Source organism: Pezoporus occidentalis, unplaced genomic scaffold (assembly GCF_034315485.1).
Source record: "Pezoporus occidentalis ecotype Australia unplaced genomic scaffold, CSIRO_AGI_Poc_V1 ctg169, whole genome shotgun sequence".
Taxonomy (NCBI): Eukaryota; Metazoa; Chordata; class Aves; order Psittaciformes; family Psittacidae; genus Pezoporus; species Pezoporus occidentalis.
The window spans coordinates 2,081,720-2,109,082 of NW_026913521.1; the positions used below are offsets into that span (position 1 = coordinate 2,081,720).

At 48.4% G+C, this 27,363-nt stretch overlaps 2 protein-coding genes across 6 annotated transcripts; both read left to right on the top strand.

Moving 5' to 3' along the window:
• Positions 1 to 12,569: 12,569 nt before the first annotated feature.
• Positions 12,570 to 16,602, top strand: PSMG3 (proteasome assembly chaperone 3). Its single transcript, XM_062613613.1, is given in 4 exon segments — positions 12,570 to 12,604; positions 12,606 to 12,766; positions 13,175 to 13,392; positions 15,565 to 16,602. Coding segments are annotated over 4 exon segments (567 nt in total). The 3' UTR covers positions 15,718 to 16,602.
• Positions 16,603 to 17,813: 1,211 nt separating this feature from the next.
• TMEM184A (transmembrane protein 184A) lies at positions 17,814 to 26,729 on the top strand. Of its 5 annotated transcripts, none has more exons than XM_062613610.1 (9): positions 17,814 to 17,974; positions 21,237 to 21,461; positions 22,056 to 22,221; positions 23,081 to 23,171; positions 23,263 to 23,338; positions 23,914 to 24,005; positions 24,225 to 24,394; positions 24,490 to 24,687; positions 25,105 to 26,729. In XM_062613610.1, the coding sequence occupies exons 2-9, from the start codon at positions 21,237 to 21,239 to the stop codon at positions 25,353 to 25,355; spliced, it is 1,269 nt and encodes a 422-aa protein (XP_062469594.1). In that variant the 5' UTR covers positions 17,814 to 17,974; the 3' UTR covers positions 25,356 to 26,729. The 5 variants fall into 5 exon arrangements, with proteins under 5 accessions (XP_062469594.1, XP_062469593.1, XP_062469595.1 ...); XM_062613609.1 differs by lacking the exon at positions 17,814 to 17,974 and adding an exon at positions 18,052 to 18,158; XM_062613611.1 differs by lacking the exon at positions 17,814 to 17,974 and adding an exon at positions 19,654 to 19,844.
• Positions 26,730 to 27,363: the final 634 nt, after the last annotated feature.

Below are 27,363 nucleotides of genomic sequence, written 5' to 3' on the forward strand. Positions count from 1 at the left end.
AGGATGTGCCTCCAGCCATAGCAGAAGGACAGAGGAAGAAATACAAGTCAGAAATGCCAAGATGTGGAGATATGAACTGAGGGGGCCTGCAGTCTGCCTTTGGACACAGGCCAGATGAAAGCTCTGGGTGGATAACAATTCTTACCCAGTCATGAATCCAACACCCATTGCAAACCTGAGCACTGGCTGAAAAGGAACGATACACACTTCAGATGTGGGCCCCCAAGCAGTGTGTCACGCTAATCAAGCAACCCATGCAGTGCCCCTGGCAATGAGGTATTTTTAAATGACTATTTTAGGAGACAGCACAAGGATCAAATTGTTGTGAAAGCCCCCAGAATTGGTCATTTGATTCCTTAGAAGATGCTTGTCCTATTTGTTTGCAAGGGAGATGAATGCTCCTCTAGGAAAGGTCCCTGGCACCTATCCTTGCTTACCCCTCCAACTGCCTCAGGCAAGACAGCACCGGTGCCCACATCCTGCCTGGCTGATGGATGCTCTGGACAGAGCAGGGTTATTGCTCAGGTGCTGAGAACACAACCAAAACCATTTTTGGCGCATTCTCTATTTACTGCTGCAGCACAATCAAATCCATCAAATGGGAAGAGGAGTTCAGTTGTCACTGCCACATCCCAGAGGAAGGCTGGGCTGACTCAATTAGAAGACGTACACGTGTATCGATTATTGCCAAGTACAAATTCTCTCTTATCTCAACTATTTGGTACACTGTTACTTTATTTGCCCCCTCCAGGTTATCCTCAATTTTAAAACAACATGATTGCTGTTGTTCCAAATGCACAAGACAAATTGACAATATAATATAGCTTGTATCACTGCAGTCCCTGCTGGCCTCTGATGAGTTACTAATTCAGCCATCTGATTCTTTTTTCCTTTTTGCTTGTGGATTCCACGATCTCTGAAAATGTGTTCCTTGTTCACGTTAAAGCAAAGCCACCCTGCAACCATCGGCTGTCTGAAGAATTTCTCTTGCCTTTTGACTCCACCGTAGAAAAGATTGGATCTGTTCCAAAGATCTCCTCTAACTGCAGCCATCAGTCACTTATCTCATTCTCAGAGATGTGCCCGATGCATTGGTGTGTGGTGACGACAGGTTTCTGGGAGCCAACCTCTCTCTGTATGCTGGGACAACTGTTTTAGAGGGGACAGTAGAACCTTGTGAGCTTCCTACCTGACTTTACACACAAAAACACAGGCTGGTGCTAAGAAGGAATGGGTGTAGCAAGCTAAGGTCTTCTAGGATAAATGTCAGATCCTCACCAAACACATCTGCCTACAGACCTGCTTCTTAAGGGGGAATTCATCACTTCTGCCACTGTAAATAAAGACATTAGAGTGACTAACTGCAAACTGATGAGCCTAAAAAGGGTCTCCTGAGGCTGAAAACACAGATGCCAAGGTCCTGCAGCTCTGTCAAAGCAACCAGAAAGGTCCAGCTTTCTACACAAGCATTGTCACTCTCCTGTCCTTGCAGTGCAATCTGGGAGCCCAACTTCTCTCACACCTGCAGTTTCCTTTGTGGAACTGGCAAAATGCACTGAAGCCTTGGGACTCAGAGGTCCCATGATCTCACCACAGGATATTAAAATTCTCCATCTTCCTCTTGCCTGATGAGAGAGGGATGAACTGTGCTTGGTCCAGTTAGAAATTAAACTATTTCAAGTGTATAACATCTATTGCTCTCCTTGGGGATGACTCAGGAAGTGAGCTACACATTTCTGGTTGAATGGTACTGGAGAGGACAGCAGGGCCAGCACTTCAGCTCTGTATTTATGGGTATCATCAAAAAAAAGCTTTATTGGATACATATTTTGCATCCTTCTCTCTGGAGGATCCAGCTGACTTTCACAGTATTTTTGTTCTCTGGCTTTCAGTAACTGATTTTATACATGTTTGTATATAAATATATATATATATTATACAGAGGGGATTTTGGTGACAATTCCTCAAAATATGGAGAAATGGTGGGTGTTTCCTGCTTGGCTTAGGGAGGGAACATGGAACTCCAACCTTGAGTGCAAGTCCGAAAGGCCTGGAGTGGGTTTTACCCTTCTACCCATTACAACATCGTGTTTCCCTCCTCTAAAGGAGAACTATCATGTGCTTGTCTTGCATAAAGGCTACCTGCCAAAGCTGTTTTTTCTTCTGGCTCCCCACCAAGATGTGCTGCTTTCTCCATTGAAGTCATCCATCAAGGGCACCCAAGTGCCCTCTCTAAGGGCTAATTGTGAGAAGTGCTAGGTTCCCTGAAGGCTAAATGCAAAGATGTACTCCTCCTGCCATCCATCCATCCCTACCAAAGAGCCTCGTCTTGCATTTGCCAGGGTGTAAATTCTTCAGCACAGGGTCCCAAAGAGCTGCCTGCTGAGCACTGAGGCCAGCTTCCCCCAGGGACAGTGCTCACACAGTGGCACAACTGAAACGTGGGACCACTGTGTAGCTGAACAAGAGACCTATCTGTGGTCAGATGTATAAAAGGGCGATTCAGTATCGGTTTAGCACCTTGATTTTGGCCTCTATAGCATAACGCCCTCATCAGAGTGCACTCTCCTTCCTCCAAAGGGTGAGAGGTTCTAGGATTTCCTCCCAAAGAGGGAAAAAGGAAGGAGCATATTGAAAGTTTTCACACAATCAGCATCAATCATCAGGGTCAATCAAATGTTTTCTTTCGCTCTCTTTTCCCATGTAAGATAAAATGTGGATGAAAAAAAATGACATGAACTGAAATGACTGCAACTTCATTTGAAAACTCATCAAAGCAGAACACTGTAACCTGAAAGTTACTTCTGAAAAGGGAATGATCAAAACATTATGGCCTGATGTGTCAAAATAACATTTCCAACAAAACTCATTTTGACAATATCTTTCTCAAAAGCTCTTCACTGCACCATTCCCAAAAGGACCATTCCTAGTGATCGCACAAAGAGACCCAGGAATTTCCTTTTAAGGCACTACCAATGGGCATTGGCCTCTCCTTCTCTCTTCCTGGGCTGTGTGAGACTGAAAGGCTTTTGTACAAAGGTCTTGTTATTACTGTTGGCCATGGGGAGCATGCATGTGAGATACACAACATTACCGACTTCACAGCTGAGCCATGTTTGCCTGCAATAACAGGGGATTGGTCTGAACTGACACAGATGTCCCCAAGACAGCAGTGATTTATCAGAAGCACAGGCACATGAAGGGAAAGCGAGCTTGATGTGAAGGTCATGCTACACGTTTTGCCCCATTCATATTCATAACTCCAACGTGCATCTGCTGCCTGATGCACATGTAGAGAGCAGATAGATAGGATGGGCCGTGCATCAGCATAGCATTGAGCTGTCCAGCACATAGAAATATATACAGGAAACAACAGTTGAAGCATGATTGTGTGATCCCTCAGTTCAAGATAGTATATGCTGAACTCCGTCCACACAAGCAGGATGGTACAGACCTGAACAGAGCATAATGAATGCCCTTCTTCATCATGCAGGTGTCACTTCTCCTGACTCAGATTCAATTACACTCACGGAGCTGATTGCAGATTTCAGCCTACCCTTGCATATCAAGAGCATATTCAATGTTCCAGGGACTTGATGAAACAAAATGTCACCACGTGGCCTTCTTTACAGCCTCTGGGTCTTGTTCATCCCTGGTAGAGCTACATAAAGAATGAATTTGGCCTGTTTTGTCAGATGCAGGGATATCTGCAGAATAGTATGTTCAATCCTTTATGTCAAGACCAGCTATTGCTTCTCAGCAAAATGCATCTGTGACTAGTTCCCCGTTTGCTGTTTTTTAAAACCACGAAATTATACAGTAACCCTCAAACAGAAGGAGGGGAGAATGAAAATATTTCATTTAAAAGTTTATCTAGTCAAAGTAAAGTTAGGGAAAGCACTGAGCATCTCCAGTGCTGGTTAACCTATAAAGGTAAAATAAATGAAGACAGGAAGAGGAATATTAAATGAAGTGAATTCTTAGGGGAATCATATCTTGGCTCATACACAAGTCTGAGCTGCTGCAGGAGAGGAATAGGAAGGCTGGGCTAGGGGGGAGAGGACAATCAGTGTATTTCCATGGAAAACAAGGGAAAACCTCAGTGGAACTCCGGTAGGATGGAAAGTAGCTCCACTTACAAAACAGTCTAGATCACATTCACCCCACATAACAGCAGTGATGATTTTTGCCTTCAAAAACAAACAGCAAAGCAAGTCTCATGCTCAGATACAGTTTAACCACACATGAAGCTGACATGCAGACCCTGGAAGGGTTATTCCCTTTGCATTGAAACTCTGCCTTATTATAAAGAAAGAGCTGTTGTATCAGCTCTCTGTATCACAGAGATGGAGTTGCACACTGCTTTCTCCTCCAGACAGGGATCCTGTCCCTTGGGAATACACTGGGCTTTTGCAGATACAGCCCCCTTCAGCATTTCTGGCAGGCTGCCTCCACATCCTTCCTGGATGCTTTCCTTTCACCCATGCAGGCACGCAAGTACCAGGACCAGTGCAAGAAACATCAAATCCCACAGCAGGCCACTCATCTGCTGGCAAAGATAGACACTGACTCAATTTTCTCTTAGCCCTGCTCTCTGCAGCTTCTCTGTGGGGGCTGATGCTGCAGGACCCATGTTGCACTGTTATTGCAGACCAGTAGAAACTCCTCTCAAAGGCTCTAACTTGGCTTCCAAGTCAACAGCAAATAAACTTCTGCAGAGTGCTGAGCTGTAACGTGGGTCCCAGCTGGTTTTGGAAACATTGTTCTGTTGGAAACCATATTTCACGGTATGTAACTGTGACAGTGCTTTCTGAAGAAGGCCAAACATGTGGGAACACTTCTCTCTCCCTGGAAGTTAATGGCTGTTTCTCAGCATAGATTTACAATTTAATTGAAAAACTGAGAGAAAGAGAAGAACTTTTGGTTAACACCGCTCTTAACCAGCACTTCTTTCAGTGGGCACCAGCCCAACCCATAACATATATTAGAGGACTGACAATAGAAACATTCAGAGAGGAAGATAAAATAAGAATGAGGCAAACAATGGTTTCACTTGCTCATTAGTAACTCCATGACATAAGCAGCTATTCCACATTTATGTGGCCACAGAAGCTCAAGTTGGCCCGGTGCCTTCTCGACTGAACATTTTTCCTGCCTTCTAATCTTCAGGAGCCTTCCCCAACAAGCGTGCCTTCAGGCTCCTATGTGTAATGTGCGCATGATGTATCAGGAAACAGCTCTAAAAAGAGACATCACTCAACGGCATGGAATCCTCCCTGGGAAATTATCTGCTGTGCTGCAGGCTGTGAAGGGGAGATTTGTCACCACTCAAGAGCTGTCCCATTCAAAAACTGCTGAAGCAAATAGCAAAACATTCTCCGAGTCAACCCTGAAGTCCCAGCCAATATCAGGAAGCCCTATTCTGTTAGAAGAGCCTCTTTTCAAGTCAGACTTTCATCCAAGGTTATCCGAACACTTGCAATCAAGTGGCATTTTGTGTTAACATTAATCCTGGTGTCCTGGCCACATTCCAGTTTAAGGAACAACATTCTGCCAACCTAAATTCCTCCAGAGATTTCAGCAGGATGCATTTTTCTTCTTCCTTTTTTTGTCTTTTTTTGGGTAGTTAACTCTGGACAGAGTAAAAGGCTGACTGTGTTCCACATGGGGAAAGTGGACTTTGAAGTGAGCAGGACCAAAATACTGCATGACAACCCATTAGTAATAAAAAATGGCTTTTAAAACACATTTGTACTTTTCTTTTAGATGCTGGTATCAATTTAAAGCCCAGCAATGAGAACAGAGAAGTGCATTTTAAGTTGTAATCAATACATAAACGACACAAATGAAAAGGGAGATGTTACGTAAGGAATTTTTCCCACTGGAAAGAGCCCTGACAGCCAGTTATTGCATTGAGGAAAGGAAGTCATCCAGATGGACTCTCCGTCACACTAATGAAGCCGTCTCATAACTGTAACAGAGCCCTCATGTATCTGCTGTGACACTTAGCAAATCCGGGTATGAATAAATAACCAGAGTCCAATTGAATTAACCTCCAGCTGATCAGCACTACTAAACAAATTATCCTAAACTCTGAACAAGATTAGAAGGACTGGCACAGGCCAGAATCATGTGGCAGAAGTGTTAATTCAGTTTAACAAGTTTAAACCTAATCCCCCAGTGTTCTCTGATCTCAGGGTTTCGGGGCAAACTGGTTCCAAAATGCTCTTGGAAGAGGAAAGGAGGATCACATGAAGTTAAGAGCAAAAGCATGAGCTCAGCCTAGAGTTGCCTAGAGAAATAGAAGAATTCCAAGTGCAGAGCACAGAAGGACTTAGGCAGAGCATTTCTTACAGAGACAGAAGAGAGTAGGAAAATGACAATGATTTGTTCATGGAATATTCCAACCTTATTTGCCGGATGAAACTTTAAAAGATGATAGTGCATCTGCTCTCTTGATTATCATGTTTCTTGTAGGGAAACAGGAGATAAACACCTGAGAAATTAATGTTATTTTCCCCACTATATAACTGCATTTTTCTTCTAAGAGCATATTTGTACTGTCCATCAAATGCACAACTCAATTATCACAAACTTCAGTTCATTACTTACAATGACGCTAACAAACAATTTCAACACTTACTTCTTTTATGTTCATTCATAAAATAATTTATGTGGCCAGTTAAAATGAACTTTAAACTTCAGCTTTAACAGACTTAACATTTTGCAGGCTTCTGAAATGTTAAAATCTGCTTCCAACAGGAAATATTTATTCTATTACTCTCTAGAGGCAGGAGAGGGTGTAGTAAACTCAACAAGTTTTATGAAATGGCGATAACCAGGATTTGAAGCACTTCTAAATAGAAAATCCTGCAGCATATGCACATGCCTCACAAATCTTTCAAATCACAGTATTCCTTATAAATGTATTTCAGATCTTCTGTCATAGGTGAGTCCCTCAATATTGCTTCCAGTTTCCTAAAATCTTACCTTTTCAGAGACAGCAAGTGAATCAGGTTAGTATATGTAGGTGAAGACCGAGATCCGAAAGCCTCTACAGCTCTGAAGGGCACCTGCCTGCATTCTTTTGCCTTGTCATGGTGTATCTTTATGCAGGTCTGACTTTGATTCTTTCTTGTGATCTATAGCACAACTAATGGTTTAAGTGCTAAACTTCAGCACCAGCGAGGATTTTAAATTCAACTACATGGCAAAAAAAATTAATGTGTTATGAAAGAGAAGCATTCAGACACCAGCCATTTCCACCATCTCCATCTTCAACATCTATAAAGGACAATCAGATGGGGCCAATCTTTACCTAATATAAAAGAGTAGGGTTTAATACCCAGAAATCATTTTGTTATTGTTTCATTGGCAAGGCACAGAGTTGCCCACTTGGTTGGGAAATGCCTCAATGCTTCCACGTGTTTAAATCTTGCAAGATGAATACCTCCTGTAATACTGAAACTTCAGTTACACAACCCTCAAAATCACATCATGACCTGTCTACTGCATACTTTGCTGTTATTTATGCAGTATAGAAATGAAAAGTAAATATTTATTCTCAATTTGCACTGCACTGACTGATATCTCCCAAACTTAACGGCAGCATTATAAACTGCAAATGATGATACATTGTCAAAGTTGAAACCATTCGGTTAGATGACTCTTACATTTTCAACTATTCCCAATATGCAATTTCATAACTGTCTTGAACATGAGACAATGGATTTTTCCTCTTTCAACTGTGTAACAATGAACAACGATTAGAAACACTTTTAATTTCCAGCGTTTCAGGGATCAATGGCCACGGAGAAAATATGCCCTTTTCAACCAAGTTTTTAATTGTTTTCTCACTTGAAAGAGGAGCTAATTTATTACTGGCAGAGCACAAGGCATTTGTCTCATCAAGATATATTATTTTAACTCTGGGTGGATTCTAGACAATAACGCTATTTAATTTGCTGTTGCAATTAACTGATTTATACAACTGACTAAACTATTAGTATCATACTAATACTCTTGCAAGAGCTACGTCATTATTTTCTGTGCTGTCACACTTCTTAGGAACAGAGTGGTACAAGTTTTGTACTTACGAGCTATGCCACAATTACTTTTACAATCCACTCCATTTGCATGGTGTCTTTCATCTGACAGTCCACCACAAGCAACTGAAAAACTCTTGCATAAACTACAGTGAGCTTTATGGCAATTACTGCTGTCTTTACTGATCCATGGAGATAATTTCTTCAGCCATTGCAGTAATGCAAAGCTTCTGCTGTTTACAGGGTGGATCTGTTGATGGATGATACCATCCACAGGCGCTGTCATAGCCAAGATCTATGTAGGGCTGTTATTTGACAAGTGAAAATTATGTAAACAGTACTTAAAGTCAACCTGGCTTCATAATGACTCTGCCTGCTCCATATACCCTGCCTACAGTGTCCAGTACAGACATCTGATATTTCATTATAAATATTGGGTATAAAAGTTATTATCAGGCAGCACCAGCTTGACTGCATGATGTAATCCAGACTCTTTCAGGTACCTGGAGCTCTTTCAGCTCTCTTAGGTAGTCTGAAGCTGCTCTGGAGATAAATTCCACATATTTCAAGAGTGTCATTTTCATTTCAGTGGCTGCTGAAATAATTCCTGGGTATCTTTTGCAAAGAAATGTAAGATCTGATGGTTTTAAAAGTACTGAATATATGAAAACTACTGCTCCGCGAGACCAGGAACCCAAGAAACTGTTTTCAGCAACTTTCTTCTGTAGATGTGACTTATCTGACTTTTGTCAGGCTCTGCAACCTCAACAGTAGCCCCCTTGTAAAACTCTGCCAGCACCAAGGGAGCTCCTTTCTCATCCCAGCCCCATGGATCTGGAGTCCTCCTTCTTCAGCCTGCCCAGCAGCTCAGGAAACAGAAATGACACAGCATAACAAAGTCCTACAAGGGCTCCTGGAGTACTCCTCTATTTATACGTTGCTAAATCTGACTTAAAAAAACAGTAACTTCCAAAGGGCTCCAGTCAAATTGCTACCTAGATGCTTCCAAGCCCAGCCGGAGCGTGCTGGCTTACTGCCACGGTTTAAATCCTACCCTTTCACAGAAAAAAAACATGCTAGTGCTCATATGTGGGCAGCTCCTGTTTACACAAAGAATGATGTTTCCTTACTAAGTTGCAAACGCAAGAAAACAAGCATGACCTGAAAGAAGAAAACAGCATGACCTGATAGTCCCCAGCATGCAAAGACATCCATCCATTTCACATACGCAGCTCGCACAGAAAGGGAATAATGTGGTTTCTGAGCATTATCTTTTCTTAAAAGACTCTTTTTTCCAGCTGAATTCTACTCTTGGGGGGGGGGGGGGGAAGTGTTTAATCAACAGTTAAATAGCTTAGAGTGGTTCTGCAATGCCTAATTGATCGGTTTAGCCTTCCTCTTATTCATGGAACAAATGAAGTAAGAGATGGCCCATACAATAAGAGCCATATGGACAACTTCAGAACAAAGCAAACCTCTTAGACATGTCTCTCAGAATAAGAAATGATGCTAGTTGTTCTCTTAGGGAGCACAGAAAAGCGACCAAAGTACAGAAGAGCCAGAATGCCCTCATCTTCCTTCAAGGTATGATCACGTGGAATTACAGCCTGAGAGCTTTAACTCTGCGAATGCTGTTCAGCTATCACCTAACCCTGAACACATCAAACTCCTCAGCTGCTCAAATCTTAACCTCAGGCTTCCCTGCAAACCTGATGCCCCATTTCTGTCTGTCTGTCTGTCTCTCTTTGGTGATGTCTGGCAGGCCCACACCTACATCAGCCTGAAATCTAGAAACCAGGAGATAAAACAGCCAGCTTGAGCCACAGCAGGTTTAACTCCTGACTGCGGATAGCCAGGTTCAAAGCTGTGCTGCCACTTTGCACCAAGCAGTGACAAAGCCTCTCTCCACTAACTGCAGAGAGAGTCAGGCAGGGACTTCTGGGGTTAAACCTAGTCTTTGAGAACAGCCCCAGATGTGCTCCTCTATGCCTTCTGCAAGGGCCTCAATTCAGCAGCATTTTCTGAACTCTGCTTCTGCCAGGCTCTATTTAAATGCAGTGGAAACTGCTTCAAAGCACCAGGAGGTGGATTTCTCCCATCCCTCCTACTCCTTTGACACGACCCCATGGAGAGAGTACACACACAACCCCACACCACCCACATCCCCCTGACCTTGCAGTAACAGCAATAAGAGGGAGAGGAGCATCCCTGATATTGTCTGGCCAAAAGCATGCACTTAAAGGCTGCTCTGCTTCACTTACCCAATTTATAACAAGGGTCAGAATAATTCCCAAGCAGCTCCCGCATCAGGGAGCAAACTAATTCCTTTCCTGCCTCCTTGGCTGCGCAGCCCTGAGCGCAGCTGCACCTGAGGTTCCAGCTCACAGTCTATATTCTGCATCATAAAAGATACAAGAGAGAAATCTAAACTAGAGAAGTAATAACCTGTAAACTAATAAACCAACCCGGCACTTTGATAGCTAGGTGCTCCCAAGAGCAAGGATTATTAATGGATGTCCTCAAACACTGTGTGTCTAGTTTTCAAAGGAAGTGGGAAACATTTCGGATGCTCTGTGGATCTTCCACGTTTGCTCTTATAAAACCAGCTTGGAAAAAAAATGCAAAGTTTACGATAAAAAGCAGCCTCCTTCCAGTCTACACACACAGAGGCACTTAAGCAGTTTAAAGAGTGGTAAGAAACCGCTCAAATGAATAATAATAAAGGTATAAAGCTGCAATACTATGGGTAGGTTTTGTTGTCAAAGTATGGGGCTGCAGAGTCATTGATTTTCTCTGTAACTGAGAGAGAGACATGCATGACTTATGTGTCTTCGGCAGCAAAGAAAGCATCCTGAAATCCTGCAGAATCTCCAGCCAAGGACTGGATGACTCTGAACTGCTGCCTGTCCCGATTGTTTATTTCCATCAGATCATAAAATGCAGTATATTAATACTGTTATGTCTAAAGAGAGTTTGCAGTAATGCTTGCAATGTGATTAGGGATCTTTGGAGGGAAACTGCTATAGATAATGGAAGTGTAAGCACAGATACACTTTCTTCTAAGCCAGAAAACGCTGGGAAGCAGGTGGCAGCCAGACAGGGACCCCTCAGGAAAGGTCCCATGATCTGCCATGGTGTGTATTCCCAAAGCTCCATCCCCTGCCTCGGTCACACAGAGCCTTCTCCTCCATTCTTTCATTTCTTTTTTAATGTATTTACTTTCACTGATGAAGACTCAGTGCCCCGTCACCTCCTGCCACCTGCTTCTCGAGTTTGCAATGTCCCACCTCAGCTCCATGCCAAAATGAGGTAGCCAAACGATTGAAACTGTTGCAGACAACTCTTTTGTCCCAAACCAATCCAAACCAGCAAAGTGCAGTGTTTCCACGTAAATCTGAACTAGAGCGGACTCTCTTTATTGTGTAAAAATAAGACAGGAGTCTGGCAAGGATGGCAGGAAGAATCTGGTCCTTTGTGTTCCCTGGAGTAAAACTATTCTCTGGAGAAAGCAGAGCAGGAATAAACTTCTTTATGAGTCAGGAGGCTTTGCTGGCAAGAGCTGCCATTATCTCCATGGAACAGGCAAAGCCTCGAGTGACTGTGGCAAGCAAGGAAGAGGAATGTTGTTTCCTCGCAGCTCTGGAAAACAGACTATTTACCAGATTGCAAGGAGCGCCGAAGAGGCATCGAGGCTCTGGATTAACCACAAGTATAACCTGGCGCATTAAAAGCCTTTCCATGGACCTCTGCTGCTCTCTAACGGTGCCTTAAGGGATTCTCAGCACAAAGTTTACATCCTCTCCCCGTAGCCAAGTTTTGTTGCAACTTCTAATGCAAAACAAACGAAGATTAAATCCCTAAGAGGCGTTACCTGAACAATTCACAAGTCAGGTCTATTGCTGCAGCCACAGCAGGGATAGTTTGTGCGCGGTGGGAATGACGGTAGGGAGAGATAACACACAGAAAGTAAGGACTGGAGCCTGTTTTAGAGACAGCAATTGTTAGTTTGGAAGGTTGCAAACCTCTGAGAAAGAGCTTTGTATAAAACACTGCTCAGAGTTACTATTCATGAGTATTTCAAACGGGAAAAACAGCACTGCATTACCTGTATGCAATCAACAGAAAGAGATGTTTATACGTACTGCTCATGGGACATGAGCATCTAGGTTTGCGCTCTTCCCACGGAGGTCCTCATCTCCCATCACAGCCCCACGGGGCAGCTGCCATCGTGCCCTCAAGCCCCACATGTCGCCCAAGAAGCAGCTGGACCATGTGTGAAGTGGTTTGGTGCCAAACGTGCCTCTTATCTCACCAGCTGTGACAAGGGGAGGACAGGGATGAGGACACGGCTGCTCCCAAGGTCCCAGACCACCCTTAGTTTGATGGGAACGCACGCTCGGGGGGGGGGGGGGGCTGAACAACACCCGGTGGGTGGGAGCGGAGAAAACGGGGGTGAAAAACGGGAAAACGGCATCGGAATGAGGCCGGCGGAAGGGGCGACGTCCCTGAGAAGAAGGGGGGGTAATGGCGGCGGGTAATGGCGGCGCGGCGCTGAGGGGAGGGAAGCGCCGCGGCCGGCCCGCACCGCCGCCATCGCTATCGCCATCACCTTCCGCCATCGCCCCGCGCCGCCGGCCGGAGGAGGGAGGGGAAAGGCGCCGCTTCCGCCGCGGTGGGGCGGGCCTGGGCGGAGAGCGGCGGCACGGCGGGGCCCGGTGCGGGTAGGGGCGGTAGAGGCCTCCCGGCAGGCTCGGCTCGACTCGGCCCGGCGGGAGGGGGAAGCGCCGCGGCCTGCGGGGCGCACGGGTGGAAAGCGGGGCTCGGGGGTCGCCCCTTCGGTGCCAGCGGCTGGGAGGCTGCGAGGGAAGGGAGGGCATGGCTCCGTAGGTGCGGCTGCTGTTAAAGCATGATGAGCTCGTTGTGCGGACGGCTGCGGCGGGGCAGTTAGGTTTCCCATCCCCATCAGGGGTGTGGGGTGCTGATCGCTGTGCCTGCACCAACACACACCTCCAGATGCTTTTGTGCTCTGTTAACACTGGGTATTTCAAAGGAAGGATTCAGGCTTTTTATAGCCCGTGTTTTTAATGTTGTTTTATTATTACCATTGCTGCTTTGTTCTTTCTTATCAGCCATGGCAGCGAACCCCATCGTGATGTCCAAGCAGCGAGAGGAGGTGGTACGCGGGGTGCCGACAGAGGTGGTGTGCACAGCGTTCTCCAACTCCGTCCTCGTGGTAGTCACGCAGTACGGCAAGATGGGCACAATCGTCTATGTGGACCCCAACACAGTGGGTGACAACGTGGGCAGGCCCTCGCTCACCACAAAGGTGCTGCTGGGCAAGGACGAGGTGAGAGCGGATATGCAGGCGGCAGGGATAAGAAGGGGGGAATGTCGTAAGTGGGGCTGTGCAAGTTGGTGGATCACAGCAGTTCACTGGTGTTTGAACTGAAGAGTCTCTTCCGAGGGGTTCATCAGAAGCATGTGGTGCTCCTCTGCGCCTTGACATAACAGAAGTTGAACGGAGTGGTTTGGGGAGCTGTTGTTTCTTCTCCAAGGGTTGCTTTGCTGTGTTTATGGCCGGTTTGATAAAGCTCCTATTGATCTAAGGGTTACAAGATCAAACATGCACCCTTTGATAGCCTTTTTTGGGTTTCCGTTCCCAGTGAGGTTGTTTTCCTTCTTTTTTTGACATCCCCCCCCCCCCCCCAATCTGTGCCAGCCACATCATGGACTTTAGTTGCCCTCTCCCAGCTGTGCCTGCCAGCGCCTTCCCTTGAGAAAGTTTAATTTGTTTTGCTTCAACAAAATGAGTTTTTATCGACCCTTTCACAAAGCTGGAGAGAGCGCAGAAGAAAATGTATTTCACAAAGCGTCAGCTAGTCGGCCATTAAAGCACAAAGTTACAGCGCTACAATATGAGGCTTTCCATCAGAGTTGGAGCTATCAAATATTACTTTCTCACCTTAACTGGAAAATCTCTAGCAACACAAGTTCTTGATTCTACCTGTAGCTTCCCCTTACGGAGTTCTTGTTCTTCAGTGATAGACTCCCTTCTCTGTTTGGGAGGTGCTTTTCTTTCCCTGGTATGATGTCTGCTAATTCTGACCCCCTCCATCCCCAAGCTGGTTTTGTGTTTTATTGTAGATGGGAAGTGCCTTTGTTCTCTTTGTAACATCATATTTCTAAATCATTTTGCCAACTTTATTGATCAGACTTTAAGGAAAGGCTTTCACTGGTTTGCTGTCTTCCTGCTTGTCCCCATTAACAACCTCACTTGGGATGGTGCACACTTCCATACCACACTGGTAGCTGAAACCAAGCTCATCCTTCTGATAAAATACATGACTGTGGGTGTAAATAAAACCTAGACAAGTTGAATGGGTCAAAGCCGCAGCAGTGAAGGTTCAGACTGGACATTAGGAAGCACTTCTTTACCAAGAGGATGGTCAAAGAGTGCAACAGGCTTCCTGGAGAGGTGGTCGATGCCTTAAGACTGTCAGTGTTTAGGAGGCATTTGGACAGTGCCCTTAACAACATCCTGTAACTTTTGGTCAGCCCTGAATTGGCTGTGGGTTTGTAGTAGATGATTGTTGTAGGTCCCTTCCAACTGAAATAGTCTGTGCTATTCTGTTCCTGGTTTTTTCTTGTTAAAGAAACCTCATTGAGAAGATAATACGCCTCTTCTTCCCTCCTTCAGCATCACTACTTAGTTCTGGTTTTTATTATTCTATTCAAATCAAAACCAACACGTCTTTTAGACATGCTGTAAAAGACTAAAAAACCACTATTTTGGGGTCTTTAGGAGCTGCAAAAGTAAGTTTTTTTCCCAAGCTTGTATGTTAACATACCTTCATCAGCAACAAGGTTTTAAACAAAACCTGCACTTGGAGACTTCTTCAGAACTCTGGTTATGGTGGAAGCAGAGGCATTTTGATCCATGGCATTTCATATAATTTGATATTTGGTAGGTGGGAGGATTAGTGGAAGGAAATTGATGGTTAGGGTGGGAGGATTAGTGACAGGAAAGCTTCTCTATACCAGCTTCTGAAGATATCCAGGCTGGTGCAGAACTCGATTAAAGTGCAGCTCCAGCTCAGTTGTTTCAGGGTGGTTTGGGTGGATGTCACTCCTGTGTCCAAACTCTTCCCTTTTAAGCCAGCTGGGTGCATACCTTGGCTGTGCTGACCAGCCAGACTGCGTGTCTGTTCCCAGTCATGTTGGAATCTCCCAACAAACTGCACGCTCAGTCTGGGTCCAGCATCATAGAAGTGTAGAATCCCAAACTGGTTTGGGTTGGAAGGGACCTTAAAGCTCATCCAGTTCCACCCCTCTGCCACGGGCAGTGACACCTTCCACTAGGTTAGTTTGCTCCAAGCGCCGTTCAGCCTGGCCTTGAACACTGCCAGGGATGTGTCAACAGGTTCTCAACACGTTCCATGTCATTGCAGGACTCTCCCAGCTCATGCAGGAGAGTTCTCCCAGCTGTGATAGTGTACATCTGTCTGCCTTTGCTTTTCAGCCCCTCGTTCATGTTTGTGCCAAAAACCTGGTGGCATTTGTGTCTCAGGAAGCTGGGAACAAACCCGTTCTTCTCGCCATGGCTTTAAAGGACAAGACCATGGAAGGAATACAAGCTCTACGGGAAGTGATCCGAAGTTGCCAAGTGTGGTGAAGTTGTGCCATCTGGATTCAAGGAAATGATCTTGAGTCTGTGACTCATCACCACCTATTTAAAAGGACAAGAAATGAAAATGATGGAATGTCTTTGGTCTGGTTTTGGACGAACTGAGGAATTTCATGAATTTTTCTCTACTGTGTAGAACATTTGTGGGTTTTGTTACTGTGACAGGTTTGCAGTCCATACAGTCAGTGATGAGACGACGGCAATTGTCTCAACATACAAGAGAAGTGTTATTTTAATCGCACTGGGTGGGCTGTATATTTGGGAAGTGGCGTGGCTCTTGCGTTTGTATCCTGAGGAGCGATGGATGCCAAGCTCTGGAGCTACGCTGCACCACAGAGGGGGAACACCCAGTGCAGGGCGAATAAAAAGAAACATTGACAAATCTAATTTTACCTGTTTTCTTTTTTGCTCTGTGAAAATTGCTTCAGTTGAAATACAAGCCTGTAACAAATCAACAGCAGTTGCATAATAGGAAAGGTTTTCTTGCTTGTTTTTAAGGAAATGAGTCCTGTACGACTGCTTTTGTCCTTGTGTCAGTCCCTTTCCTGATGCAGTCGGAATCCATTTTCCACTTTCGCTCTGGTTTTAAAGAGAGGCAGATAATTATGCTCTGCAAATTTCATGAAAGCTGACATCAGGGTGGAAGACAGGAGCCCAATTTAGTGGTGAGAAGGAGATAAATAAGAGCTGCTTATGCATTACGTGGTACCAGCACATCAAAGAGGCAGCACATACCTCAGTGGGTCCACTTGCAATGAGCTGTCCCTCTCCTGAAGCATCTGTCATGGGAGACATGGGGACAAAAGTGTTTTGGGGGGTTACACATGGGTGCTTCTCCCAAGTCTGTTGAAATAAAAGCGTTCAATGAAGTCATATGAGTTGATGCAATGCTTAATAGCCAGGCTTTGCTTGAAAACACATTTGTTTTTACCTCTTCTTGTAACAACACCAAGTAGTAAATTGTTAAGTGAGCTGTTACACCCTTCTGTCAGTTATTGGAAGAGCAGAATAGAGGCCAGGGCTTGGATTCTGAGCAGGCAAAGCCTGTGCTGCATTAGGACCTGTTGGTTGGGCAGAACCAGCCCAGAGCCTCTGCCTGCCCCATGCAGATCCAGCTGCTGGGATATTTCTGTTGCTAAAAAAATCCCCTACAAGTAGAAAAGCAGAAAGTGGCTTTTGAAAGGACTCTTTTCTCTGAAGTCATTTGCAGCAGTGAAGGGATTATGAGAAATGAAACTTTAAAAGTACATTCAGGCACTGCAGGCTTGCAGCTGCCCCTCACAAGAAATTTCATCTAAAAATAATTCTCCAAACTGTGCTTCCAAGAATCAAAGATTTGCATCTGTCAGAGCTCCACATTCTCCCTCATTTATGCTTTTTTATTGGTCTAGCAAGGCTGAGAGAGGCATGTGGAATTTGTTAATGACGATGCCGGTTTGTTAGTAGAGGTTCTTTCCCGACATTAAATTCAGTGTATTGCCCAAATCCTGGCCCTCTTACGGTGCCCACAGCTCCAGCAATGTGTGCAAACCAGACATTTATTAGCAAATTGAATGTAAATTGCATCTTCCACCGTGGTGATACGGTGGCAAACCACCGCTGTGCCCTGAAAACCTGAGTGGTGCTACCTAAAAGCCAACCACGAGTTAACCACCTTTGTTTCCTGTCTCAGTGTGCTACCAGGTCTGCACTGGGTGGCAAGAAAGGACATTTTCAGCTAAAAACTGACTTTCAGATAATGCCAGGGCATGGGGGTTATTTCCCTGCCCACCCTCTCCGTACCACCCTCAAAACCACCAAGGAGGAAGGACCTATAGCACATAGCTATAAATTGAGGCAGGACAGCATCCATCTCTCCTTAAAGCCTGTCCAGAGGAGTGGGTGATGCACACACAGGGCTCTTGCTGTGCTGGTCCTATGGGTGCTTTACCTAAAAGCACCGATTTGGTGTTGGAAACAGGACACACAGATCTTGCTGCCTTTCCAGGGCTGATAAATTAGACCATGGGCAACAGGTCCTTAACTTTGCTCCTCTCTACTCTGCAGTAAACCAAAGGGAAGGCCTGCCTCAAAAAGCAAGCACCGGTCTGTCACTGCCATCGCTTTCCTCTAGGTGAGGATTAACTCCCAACTGCAATACAACCTGCCTTTGCCCCGCAGGACGTGTGCGGGTGTCAGCCTGCGCCATGGCTTTACGTCCGTGTTTGCTTTCCGGGTTGGGTGCCGAGCGTGGCAGACTGGAAAGGTAAGTTGGGTGGCTTTTCCGACCTGCCGCTCCGGCTCCGGGGTGCAGGCAGGGTGAGCTGACAGCGGGCAGGGCTGGGAAGGTGCCCGGAGGAGGAGTCTCCACCGAGCCGCTGGAGGAGGGAGCAGGGGATGCGGGTGCAGGTGCCCGGCAGCCAGGCCAGCTCCTGGAGCAGCCCCTCAGGGTGAGTGGGGTCCTGGGAGGGCTGAGCAGCAGCGGGGGGCAACCTGGCACAGAGCAGAGAGTGCCCCAGCCATCCATGGGACCAGCATGGCAAAAGCCCTGTGGGGGGGGAGCACCCACTCCTTTGGGATCGCCTTGAGGAGAGATTGATGCTTCCCTGGCTCAATTTATAGCTATGTGCTATAGGTCCTTCCTCCTGGGTGGCCTTGGGGGTGCTATGGAGAGGCTGGGCAGGGAGATAACCCCCATGCCCTGGTGCTTTCTGAACGCAATCAGGAGGAAGGGCATGTCTCCTGTGGTGGGGCTGAGCCTGGATGTGGGTGATCCCACCCCCCAGGATGGGGTTTAGGGATCTCTCCCCCCTTACTGTGGCACACAGCCAACAGTGCACAGGCACTGTGGGGGGGCGACTAGGGGTTTGCCTTTCCTTTCTGACTGCCCCAGCCTCACGGGGACAAGGTGGGATTTGTCCTGTGTGCTTCGGGAAATGGGAGGGATGTGATGCTCTGGCAGCCTGTAGATGGGGCAAAGAAAAAGCCCCCAAAGCAGGTTTCACTGCTCAGTTTATCTTCTGCTCCGTGCTCAGCAGCTCAAATACTCCATGATGGAGTGAGGGTAACAGGTAGACATGGCAGGTACCTGCAAAGCGGCCGAAAACACCCAGACTGGATGTGGCACTGGCGCTGAGAAGCTGAGTTTTGCTGCTAATATTGTTCTCTGTCTCCTTGCCGCCTTTGTTTTGGAAGCAAATGTCCCTCTAACTGCATTGAATTGCCCAGCTACCTTGCATGGCCGGGATCTAATTACCTGCCGAGCTGGGAGCCCCGTCTCCAAGCGGCACCGAGGCTTTTGTGTTTAATGACTTGCTCCGCCACGTTCAGAGTGTGACAATGTCGGGGAGCCTGCCAGGGACCGGCTGCTGGAGCCACTGTGCTCCTACCGCCATGCCTGGGAAAGCTAATAGGGGTTGGGATGTCTTGGGCCGGGCACCTGTGGCACAGTGATGGGTTAAAAACAAGGTAAATGGGTCTAGCAATAAGCATGGCTCTCCACTGTGTTCTGGGAAGTGAACTGGATCCTTCCCTATTGTGATGTTTGGGCAGAGGGTTCAGGTTTAAACAGGGGAAGTTCAGGCTGGATATAAGGAAGAAGTTCTTTACTGTAAGGGTGGTGAGGCGCTGGAATGTGTTGCCCAGGGAGGTTGTGAATGCTCCATCCCTGGTAGTGTTCAAGGCCAGGCTGGACAGAGCCTTGGGTGCCATGGTTTAGTGTGAGGTGCCCCTGCCCATGGCAGGGGGCTGGAACTGCATGATCTTAAGGTCATTTCCAACCCTAACCAGTCTGTGATTCTATGACTCTATGAGGTCCATGCCCAAACCCAGCCTGTGGCCCCAGCTAGCAGCAGGGCAGCCCTCAGGAAGAGTGAGGACTATTGGGGAGCAGGGCACAGCTGAGCTCTCACCTCCCTCCTCCTGTTAATGTTTACAAGACAGGTCTGGCAACGTCATGGTCTGAGCAAAGACTAGGTCCCTGCCCGGCTCTCCCTTCTTCCTGCTGGCAGGGGCAGGGCAGCGGGACAGGTACAGGGAGGAAAAGACCCGAATCCCGCTGCCTCCTCCATCCGCTCTGCTTCCATCCATCCACGCATCCACCTCCGGCTGTGCTTCCCCGCTCGCAGGTACTGCGGGTGAGCTCCTGGTTCCTCGCCAGCTCGCTGCTGCCCCGGGCATCTCCGCTTACAGGCAGCTCCTGCCAGGCGGAGGGGGGGGGAAGGTATTTTTAGGGCTGTTGATCTGACACCAGCCGAGTTTCCTCTCCTGTGAGGCTGGGGTTCGGGCAGAGGGCAGCAGAGGCAGCCACAGGGCGAGCTCTCGCTTTGGTTTGTTTGCTGTGTTTAAATGGACCAAGGCCAGTCCCTACCACTCTGATCTGCGGCAGATACTTCCTTGCTTCTCACCAGTTCATGCTTATGGTTTTATCTGCAGGCAGTTGTTACCCAGCAGCTAAAACCTTTGTTTATGAATGCACCGAGAAGCGTCTCTATAGTTAGAGCTCTGCTCACAGGTTATTGGTTTTGGTGGGGGGTTTTATAAACCACTGTTGTGGTACTTGGGAAGAAGCAGCTTTCTGTAGATTAGCAGAGGCCAAACGTGGCAGTTTGAGCATCTGTTGGCCTTGAGATATGAAGCTGCCCTATAAATAAGAGTGTATTATTAGGCTGGTCCTTGCTGTCTGGAGCCGCAGGCTACACAGTGCCCTTATGCCCCAGCCGCGCTCTGTGCTGGGAATGCTCCATGCCTTGGGGCAACGCTTCGAGGAGGACAGACGTGCTGGGGAGATGCCGGAGCACTGCAGCATCCCCAAAGGGCAGCAGCTCTGCTGCAGCATGGCAGGCTTGCTCTCTGGTGCTCAGTTTGGTGCAGGAGGGGCCACTGGCTGCCCTTCGAGTCTTGGAGTTGGCATTGATGGCACACCAAGACTCCCATGATCCCAACATGGCCAAGCCTTTTTTTTGCCAAAGAACCTGGGTGATGTCAAATGTTCTTGGGCAGCCTTGGACTTTGCCTCCATCAGGCAATGCATGATGAGAAGAGCTAAATTTTGGAGGGGATCACAGGTATTCTTGTATTTTCTGGGCTCCCAAGGAGGAGGACATAAGTGTCCAGATGGTGAGTAGATAAGGGACTTGTTATCATAGGTGAGGGATGAGTTTAACCCTTAAATATCTGATTCATGATGGAAAAGGGTCCTGAGCAACATGAGTGAACTCACAGCGACACAAACGTAGGCAGGTTTTCCATTACAGGTGGGATAAAGACCCCTAAGGAAGCAAGAAGGAAGGCTGGGAAGGAGAAGCATGTGTTCTGGGGCCATGTTTGCATATACACCTCCTGCTCTTGAAGGATGTTTGCATTTCCAACCATCATAAATAGGCTGGTTTGGATGAGGAACACGCTGGAAAAAACCTATGGAGAAGATAAACCTCACGGGAGGTTTGCCCACACTGTGTGGGCTGGGAAATGTGCTAGGACCTTCCCCCTCACCAGCTCACCTCAGTCCTGCCTCTCCCTCCCTGCAGATGAGTAATGCCACACGTGCCTTGCCCTCTTCCATGGAGCCCAGCACCCTGGGGCCCAGCACAGCACCCAGGCTGGCTTCACCCTCCCCATCGCCAGCCCTTGCCCTGCTCATGGTTGCCCACAACGACTCCCAGGACAGCCAGCAGCTTTTCCTGACCACTACAGCAGCACAGGCCATCTCCGGCATCTTCGTGTGGTCGGCTCTCATCATCACCTTCCACCAGGTACAGGCTGGGGCAGAGACAGGGCTCAGCACTTGGGGCCAGACTGTTGATTGCCCCCAAGTTAATTGCAAATCACTCAGCTCTGGATAAATATCTCCTGCTGTTGCTGCCTGGAGGGGATATCTCTGTTGTGCAGAGGGAGAGTGGTGCTGGCAGCCTGGCACAGTGGACTTTGCCCATTGCTCCCTGATGGCTGCCAGAGAATTGGCATTGGCACTGCCTGGAGGCAACACCCAATGGGGTTCCTCATCTGGTACCTTAGGGTCTGTGCCTTTGGGAATGCACACCACCAACTGCCCATGGGCATGGGTTCGGGTGCTACTGAAGGCAAGCTGGTGCCTCTGAGCACTGGGATGGGGCTGGCACAGATGAAGGCATGCTCTTTGAATAGAGCCAGGGAAGGGACCTGATTTCCATGTGTTTGCATGGAAGGGAGTGCCCCAGGGTCTGGGATGGAGCCTGTCTCTTGTGTCTATTCACCACAATGGAGGGCTGACGTGGGATGAGCATCCTGCAGCCCTGTGGGCTGGGGGGTACTCTGGTTCCCCTCCTGACCAGGGGTAGCCACAGCTCCGCACACTGGGCCCTTTGCAGATCTACACACACCTGAGGAATTACACCATGCCCAAGGAGCAGCGCTACATCATCCGCATCCTCTTCATCGTGCCCATCTATGCCTTCGACTCCTGGCTCAGCCTCCTCCTCCTCGGCAGCCACCAGTACTATGTCTACTTTGACTCAGTGCGCGACTGCTATGAAGGTGAGTGCAGCCTCTCCTTGGCAGGGATGCTGATGGCAAAGCAGGGCTCTCATCCCACTGACCTGTCTCTGGATCGCATAAGGAGGCAAATCTCCACCTCTTTCACTTGCCTTCCTCCAAGCAGAGGTTTTCCCCTTCCTTCTCCATCAGCAGCAGGAAGCAGATGCCCCATAGGCAGACATGAGCCTTTCCAACAGCCTCAGAAGGACCCCAGCATCATGTGCCTGGGGAAAGAGGTTTTCTGGCTGCCTTTGGGGTAAAGTGCAGGTCCTCTAAAGCAGGAGGTTGACATACCTAAGAAACTGGGGAGTTGGGGTGATTTGAGGTGCATGGGAAGCTTGTCAGGGTTGAGGTTGCACTTCCACCTTGTTGGTCACCCTCTGAGGAGTGGAGAGTGTGGGCATCTGCATTACTTCAGGTTTGGAGTATATGAAGAATAAGCAATGGGGATGTCCAATGAAGCTGTTCAGGACCTCTCCTTGCTGGCCACTTGTGCTGTCCCTTAGCAATTCTGAGCTCTTTCCATGCAGATGGTCCCTGGCCACTGCACTCCTGCCTGGGTTTGTGTGGGTGTGAATGGTGCCTGGCTCCACGAACAGTGCTGGGACATACAACTGCTGCCCCGTGCACATACAAACTGTGTGTGCAGAGAGGAGCTGCTGCATCTGCAGCAAACCCTGTGCACATGGTGCTGTGTGTCTGACTCTGCTTGCTCCTCTTGCTGGGCTCCATCTGCCAAAGGCTGAGGAGGTGCTGGGGTGGATGACAAAACACCTGAGCAGGAAGGAATGTGACATGTACCAGGCCCCTCCCGGATCTCCATCAGCCCTGCTGACCCTGTCCACCCTTCCCTTGCCAGCCTTTGTGATCTACAGCTTCCTGAGCCTGTGCTTCGAGTACCTCGGAGGGGAGAGCACCATCATGGCTGAGATCCGTGGGAAGCCCATTGCGTAAGTCCCAGCAACACACAAGCTCCTTGGCCCTGCACCCATTATCCCCATCCAGCAGCCCCAACAGCATCTCCTCGGCTTCTCCTTCCAGATCCAGCTGCTTTTATGGGACCTGCTGCCTTCAGGGTATGTCCTACTCCATCGGGTTCCTGCGCTTCTGCAAGCAGGTGGGTACCCGCTGGGGGGCACTGGCTCTGCTCCCCTCTGATGAGGGCTCTCTGGGTCCCTTCCCCACTGCCCTGCTGAGGGCTCTGCTTTGTCACTCTCCCAAGATGCTTGGTTTGGGTTTTCTCCTCCGAGAGGCAGCTCACCCTGCTCACAGGCAGGCAGCCAGCCAGCAGCAGGGCTCTCTGTCCTTGCTGCTGACTCACTGCTGAGTCAGGGTCTCCTCCCACTGCAGAGCTGAGATTGCCATCTCTGTCCAGGCCCAGGTTAGCCTGAGCTGCTCTAACCCTCTATAGGTCTATGCTGCAGGCTGAATCCTGGCTCTCTGTCCCCAGCTCAGCTGGTCTCCCATCTCAAAGCAACCATGCTGCCTTTTGGGAGCCCTGCTTCTTCCCATATGCAGGTTCATCTCTCACCCCACAGCACTGATCACTGCAGTGATGGAGAACTGCTCCCTCCTGTGTGTTTCTGTCCTGGCAGCAGAGGGGTTGGGTTGTGTGGAGGGGTAACAGGAGCTGCAGGGAGGGCAGTGGGATGTCCCTGCTGCCCAGGCCACACTGCATCTCTCCCCATGCAGGCCACGCTGCAGTTCTGCATCGTGAAACCCCTCATGGCGATCGTCACCATCATCCTGCAGGCCTTCGGGAAGTACCACGACGGGGACTTCAAGTGAGGATGCTGGGTTGGGATGGGAGGGTAAGGGGGCAGGAGGGGTCCCTGCTTCATCACCACAGAGGAAAAGCTGAGAGTGGTCCCATGCTCCCCCCTTTCCCCAGGCCTCTCCTTCCCCTCCCGGGCTGTGCTCCCCTCCACATTCATCCTTCTTTGCCTCCAGTTGCGTTCACTTTGCTTCCTGCACCCTAGAGCATCATCTCTCTCTTCCCACAGCGTCCAAAGTGGCTACCTCTACATCACCATCATCTACAACTTCTCTGTCAGCCTGGCACTTTACGCCCTTTTCCTCTTCTATTTTGCCACCATGGACCTGCTGCGCCCGTTTGAGCCAGTCCTCAAGTTCATCACCATCAAGGCAGTCATCTTCCTCTCCTTTTGGCAAGGTGGGTACCACCACAGATGCCCAGTGCTTCTCATCCCATAACCACACCTGAGCCAGAGATACAGCTCCAGAGCTGATCCCTCTTCCCCTGTGCAGGGACGCTGCTGGCAATCCTGGAAAAATGTGGGGTGATCCCTGAAGTTCAGATCATCGACGGGAAGGAGGTGGGAGCTGGGACAGTGGCTGCTGGCTACCAGAACTTCATCATCTGCATTGAGATGTTCTTTGCCTCCATTGCCCTGCGCTATGCATTCACCTGCCAGGTGTACAAAGAGAAGAAAGAAAACTCAACAGGTAACTTTTCCTTCTTCCTTTCTTTGACAGTGACTAAAGAGATCCCCCTTACAGCATTACCAATGGGATGCTAAAACCACAAGAGCAGTTTCCTTCTCCTGTGCTCCACCAGTTCCTTCTTATTCCCTCATGATACCCATGAGCCATAGTAAGTGGATAGGAAGAGAGACCTTGATGTGGATGGGCAGAATTAGGGGATTTTGGTATTACAGCACATGCTGCTGAGAGGATCCATCCTGTTGGAAACAGAGCTCGGGTTGCCTTCCTCCTCCTTGGAACTTGCCACTGCAAGCTGACATAGACCACAATGAATTCCTTATCTTGAATTACTATGGAAAAGTGTCACTCCAGTCTTGGAGCACTTGGGCTCATGAGTGTCTGATGTCCCATCACCTCCCCTTTCTCCCTGTTTTTCAGCAAACCTTGCTCCGATGCAGAGCATCTCCAGTGGGCTGAAGGAGACCATAAGCCCCCAGGACATCGTCCAGGATGCAATCCACAACTTCTCACCCACGTACCAGCAGTACACCCAGCAGTCAATGCAGGATGCAGAGCGCAAAGCACCAGGACAGAACGGGCACGTGGCCACCAAGGCGGATGGACCGAGCAGTAGAAAGAGCAAAAACATCGAGAAGAGAGTGCTGATCCTGTCGGATGAGGAGCTGTAGGGGACAATGGAAGGGACAGTGACACTAGGGACGTTTAAACCCATGCAAATGGGAGGTGTCTCAAGGCTGAGACAACCTGGTCTACTGGGAGCACTGAGAAGCCAGGAACTCTACCCAAAAAGCCAGTCTCTCGAAGGGAAGATGCAATAAGCCAGGGAAAGGTTAAATCAAATAGTGCCAGTTTCTGCTGTCCCATCTCTTTGGGCATTAAGTTTGGGGCTATCTTTGCTCCTGCAACTAAGCAGCCATGTGTTGCAGCCTGGGCTTTGCTCCCCACTGCTGCTGCCTCAGTGCCCCCATGCCTGTGCTGGGGAATGCCAGGCAGGGAGGGAAGCCAGGCTATAGGATGGACCAACTGCCCTCGCTGTCCTCTTACCTCCAAGCAGTGCTGAAATGCTTTTCTCAGCACGGTTTTGCTCTAGTTTCTCCTGAATCGAGTGAAAAAAACTGATCTCCAAGGGCCCCGTGGAGAAAACCAGCCCAGGAAGGTGACTTCACTTCACCTCAAAACCCGGTCACACTTCAAAGACATCACTCCTTATTTTTACATCTCTTCCCCTCTCCTCCTCCCAGAAAAGCCCATGGAGTTGTGCAGACCTTTACCAGGGAGGAAGAGTAAGTGATCCTCCTCTCCCTCCAGATGGGGATGCAGCTGGATGAGTAACTCCCCCGGGAGCAGCAGCAGGACCTCATTCAGGGCTAACACAGGGTCTTGCAGCTGCATTTGGAGAGCTGCTGGTGACAGAAGTGCTTGTTTATGTCCAAACCAGCTTATCTCTGCCTGGATCAGAAGTTAAAAGGGATTCCAGATTCCTTATCAGAGCCTTTATTAAGGAACCAGACCATGATTGGTGGTGCTAGGAATGCACTTACTGGGAACTGTCTGTTCCTCCCAGCCCTTTGCTATTTACCAACCTGGGGGAAGGCAGGAGGGAGCTGAGCACAGCAGGGTGATAGTGGTGGGGACAGATGCTGGGGGATGCCACTGCTCAGGGCAGGACCGCTGGCAGGGGAAGATACTGCATGGGGGGATTCTGCCACACCAGTGATGGAGAGCGCGCATCCTTCCATTAAACTTCCTCTCTGGGGTTTTTCCCCCCAATTTTTAGTCCAATTTTTACTCCAAGATGATCCTTGGAGTGCTTAGGCACTGGGTGGGCTGTTGTTTGGGGGGCAGTGAAAGGACAAGGACAAGGCTACAGCCTGAGTTGCACTCATGTGGCAAAGCGATGGGTAAGGCTTAAACCTCTTTTACATACAACTCCTAGTATTTGTTTGGTCCCCCCTGTACCTCCTCTTATCTGCAAAATGCAAATCATGTCATAAAATTATTTTATTTATGAATTTTTCTAATAAACAGCAATTTCTACCACAGGGCAAGCATTTTCCCTTAGCTCAGCAAAGCCACAATCTGCCTGTTCCTGCTCTAATGCTGATGCTCTTAAGCTCAGTGTCCTCCCTGCCCCTCACTGCTGGCCCAGCAGAAATACCTGCACACGCAGCATCCTGCACACTTTGGCATTCCCACAGGATTCGTGCTCATCTTTTTCACTCCACAAAGAGAGTGTGTGTGAGTCTCCCGCTTCCTCTCCTTCCACTGCGCCTCTTCCAACCCTCATCTAAGCTGTGGATGCAGCAGTTCAGAGCTGCTGGATCTGCTTTAGCCAAGCCCAGACTCCAGCACCAAGACAACCTCTGTTGTTACTGGAGAAACCTTATCGTGCTGGAAGCCTGGATTCCACATGAGCTGCTTATAACTAAGCCAGTCTTGCAAGTCCCTTTGCTCCAAAGCACCTCAGCCCATACCTGTTTAGCTGGTGACAGCTGCCACTTCTCTTGCAATGAGGTTCATCAACTAGATCCATATGCGTTGTGCATCCAGGCATCCACCTGTGGTCCTGGCATCCTGGAAGAAGAAATACCCTGCCTGCAAAGGGCAGCCTCAGTGCACAGGAACGAGCCTGCTTGGCTTTGTAATGCAGCCAGCACTGAAGCAGGGACATCACAC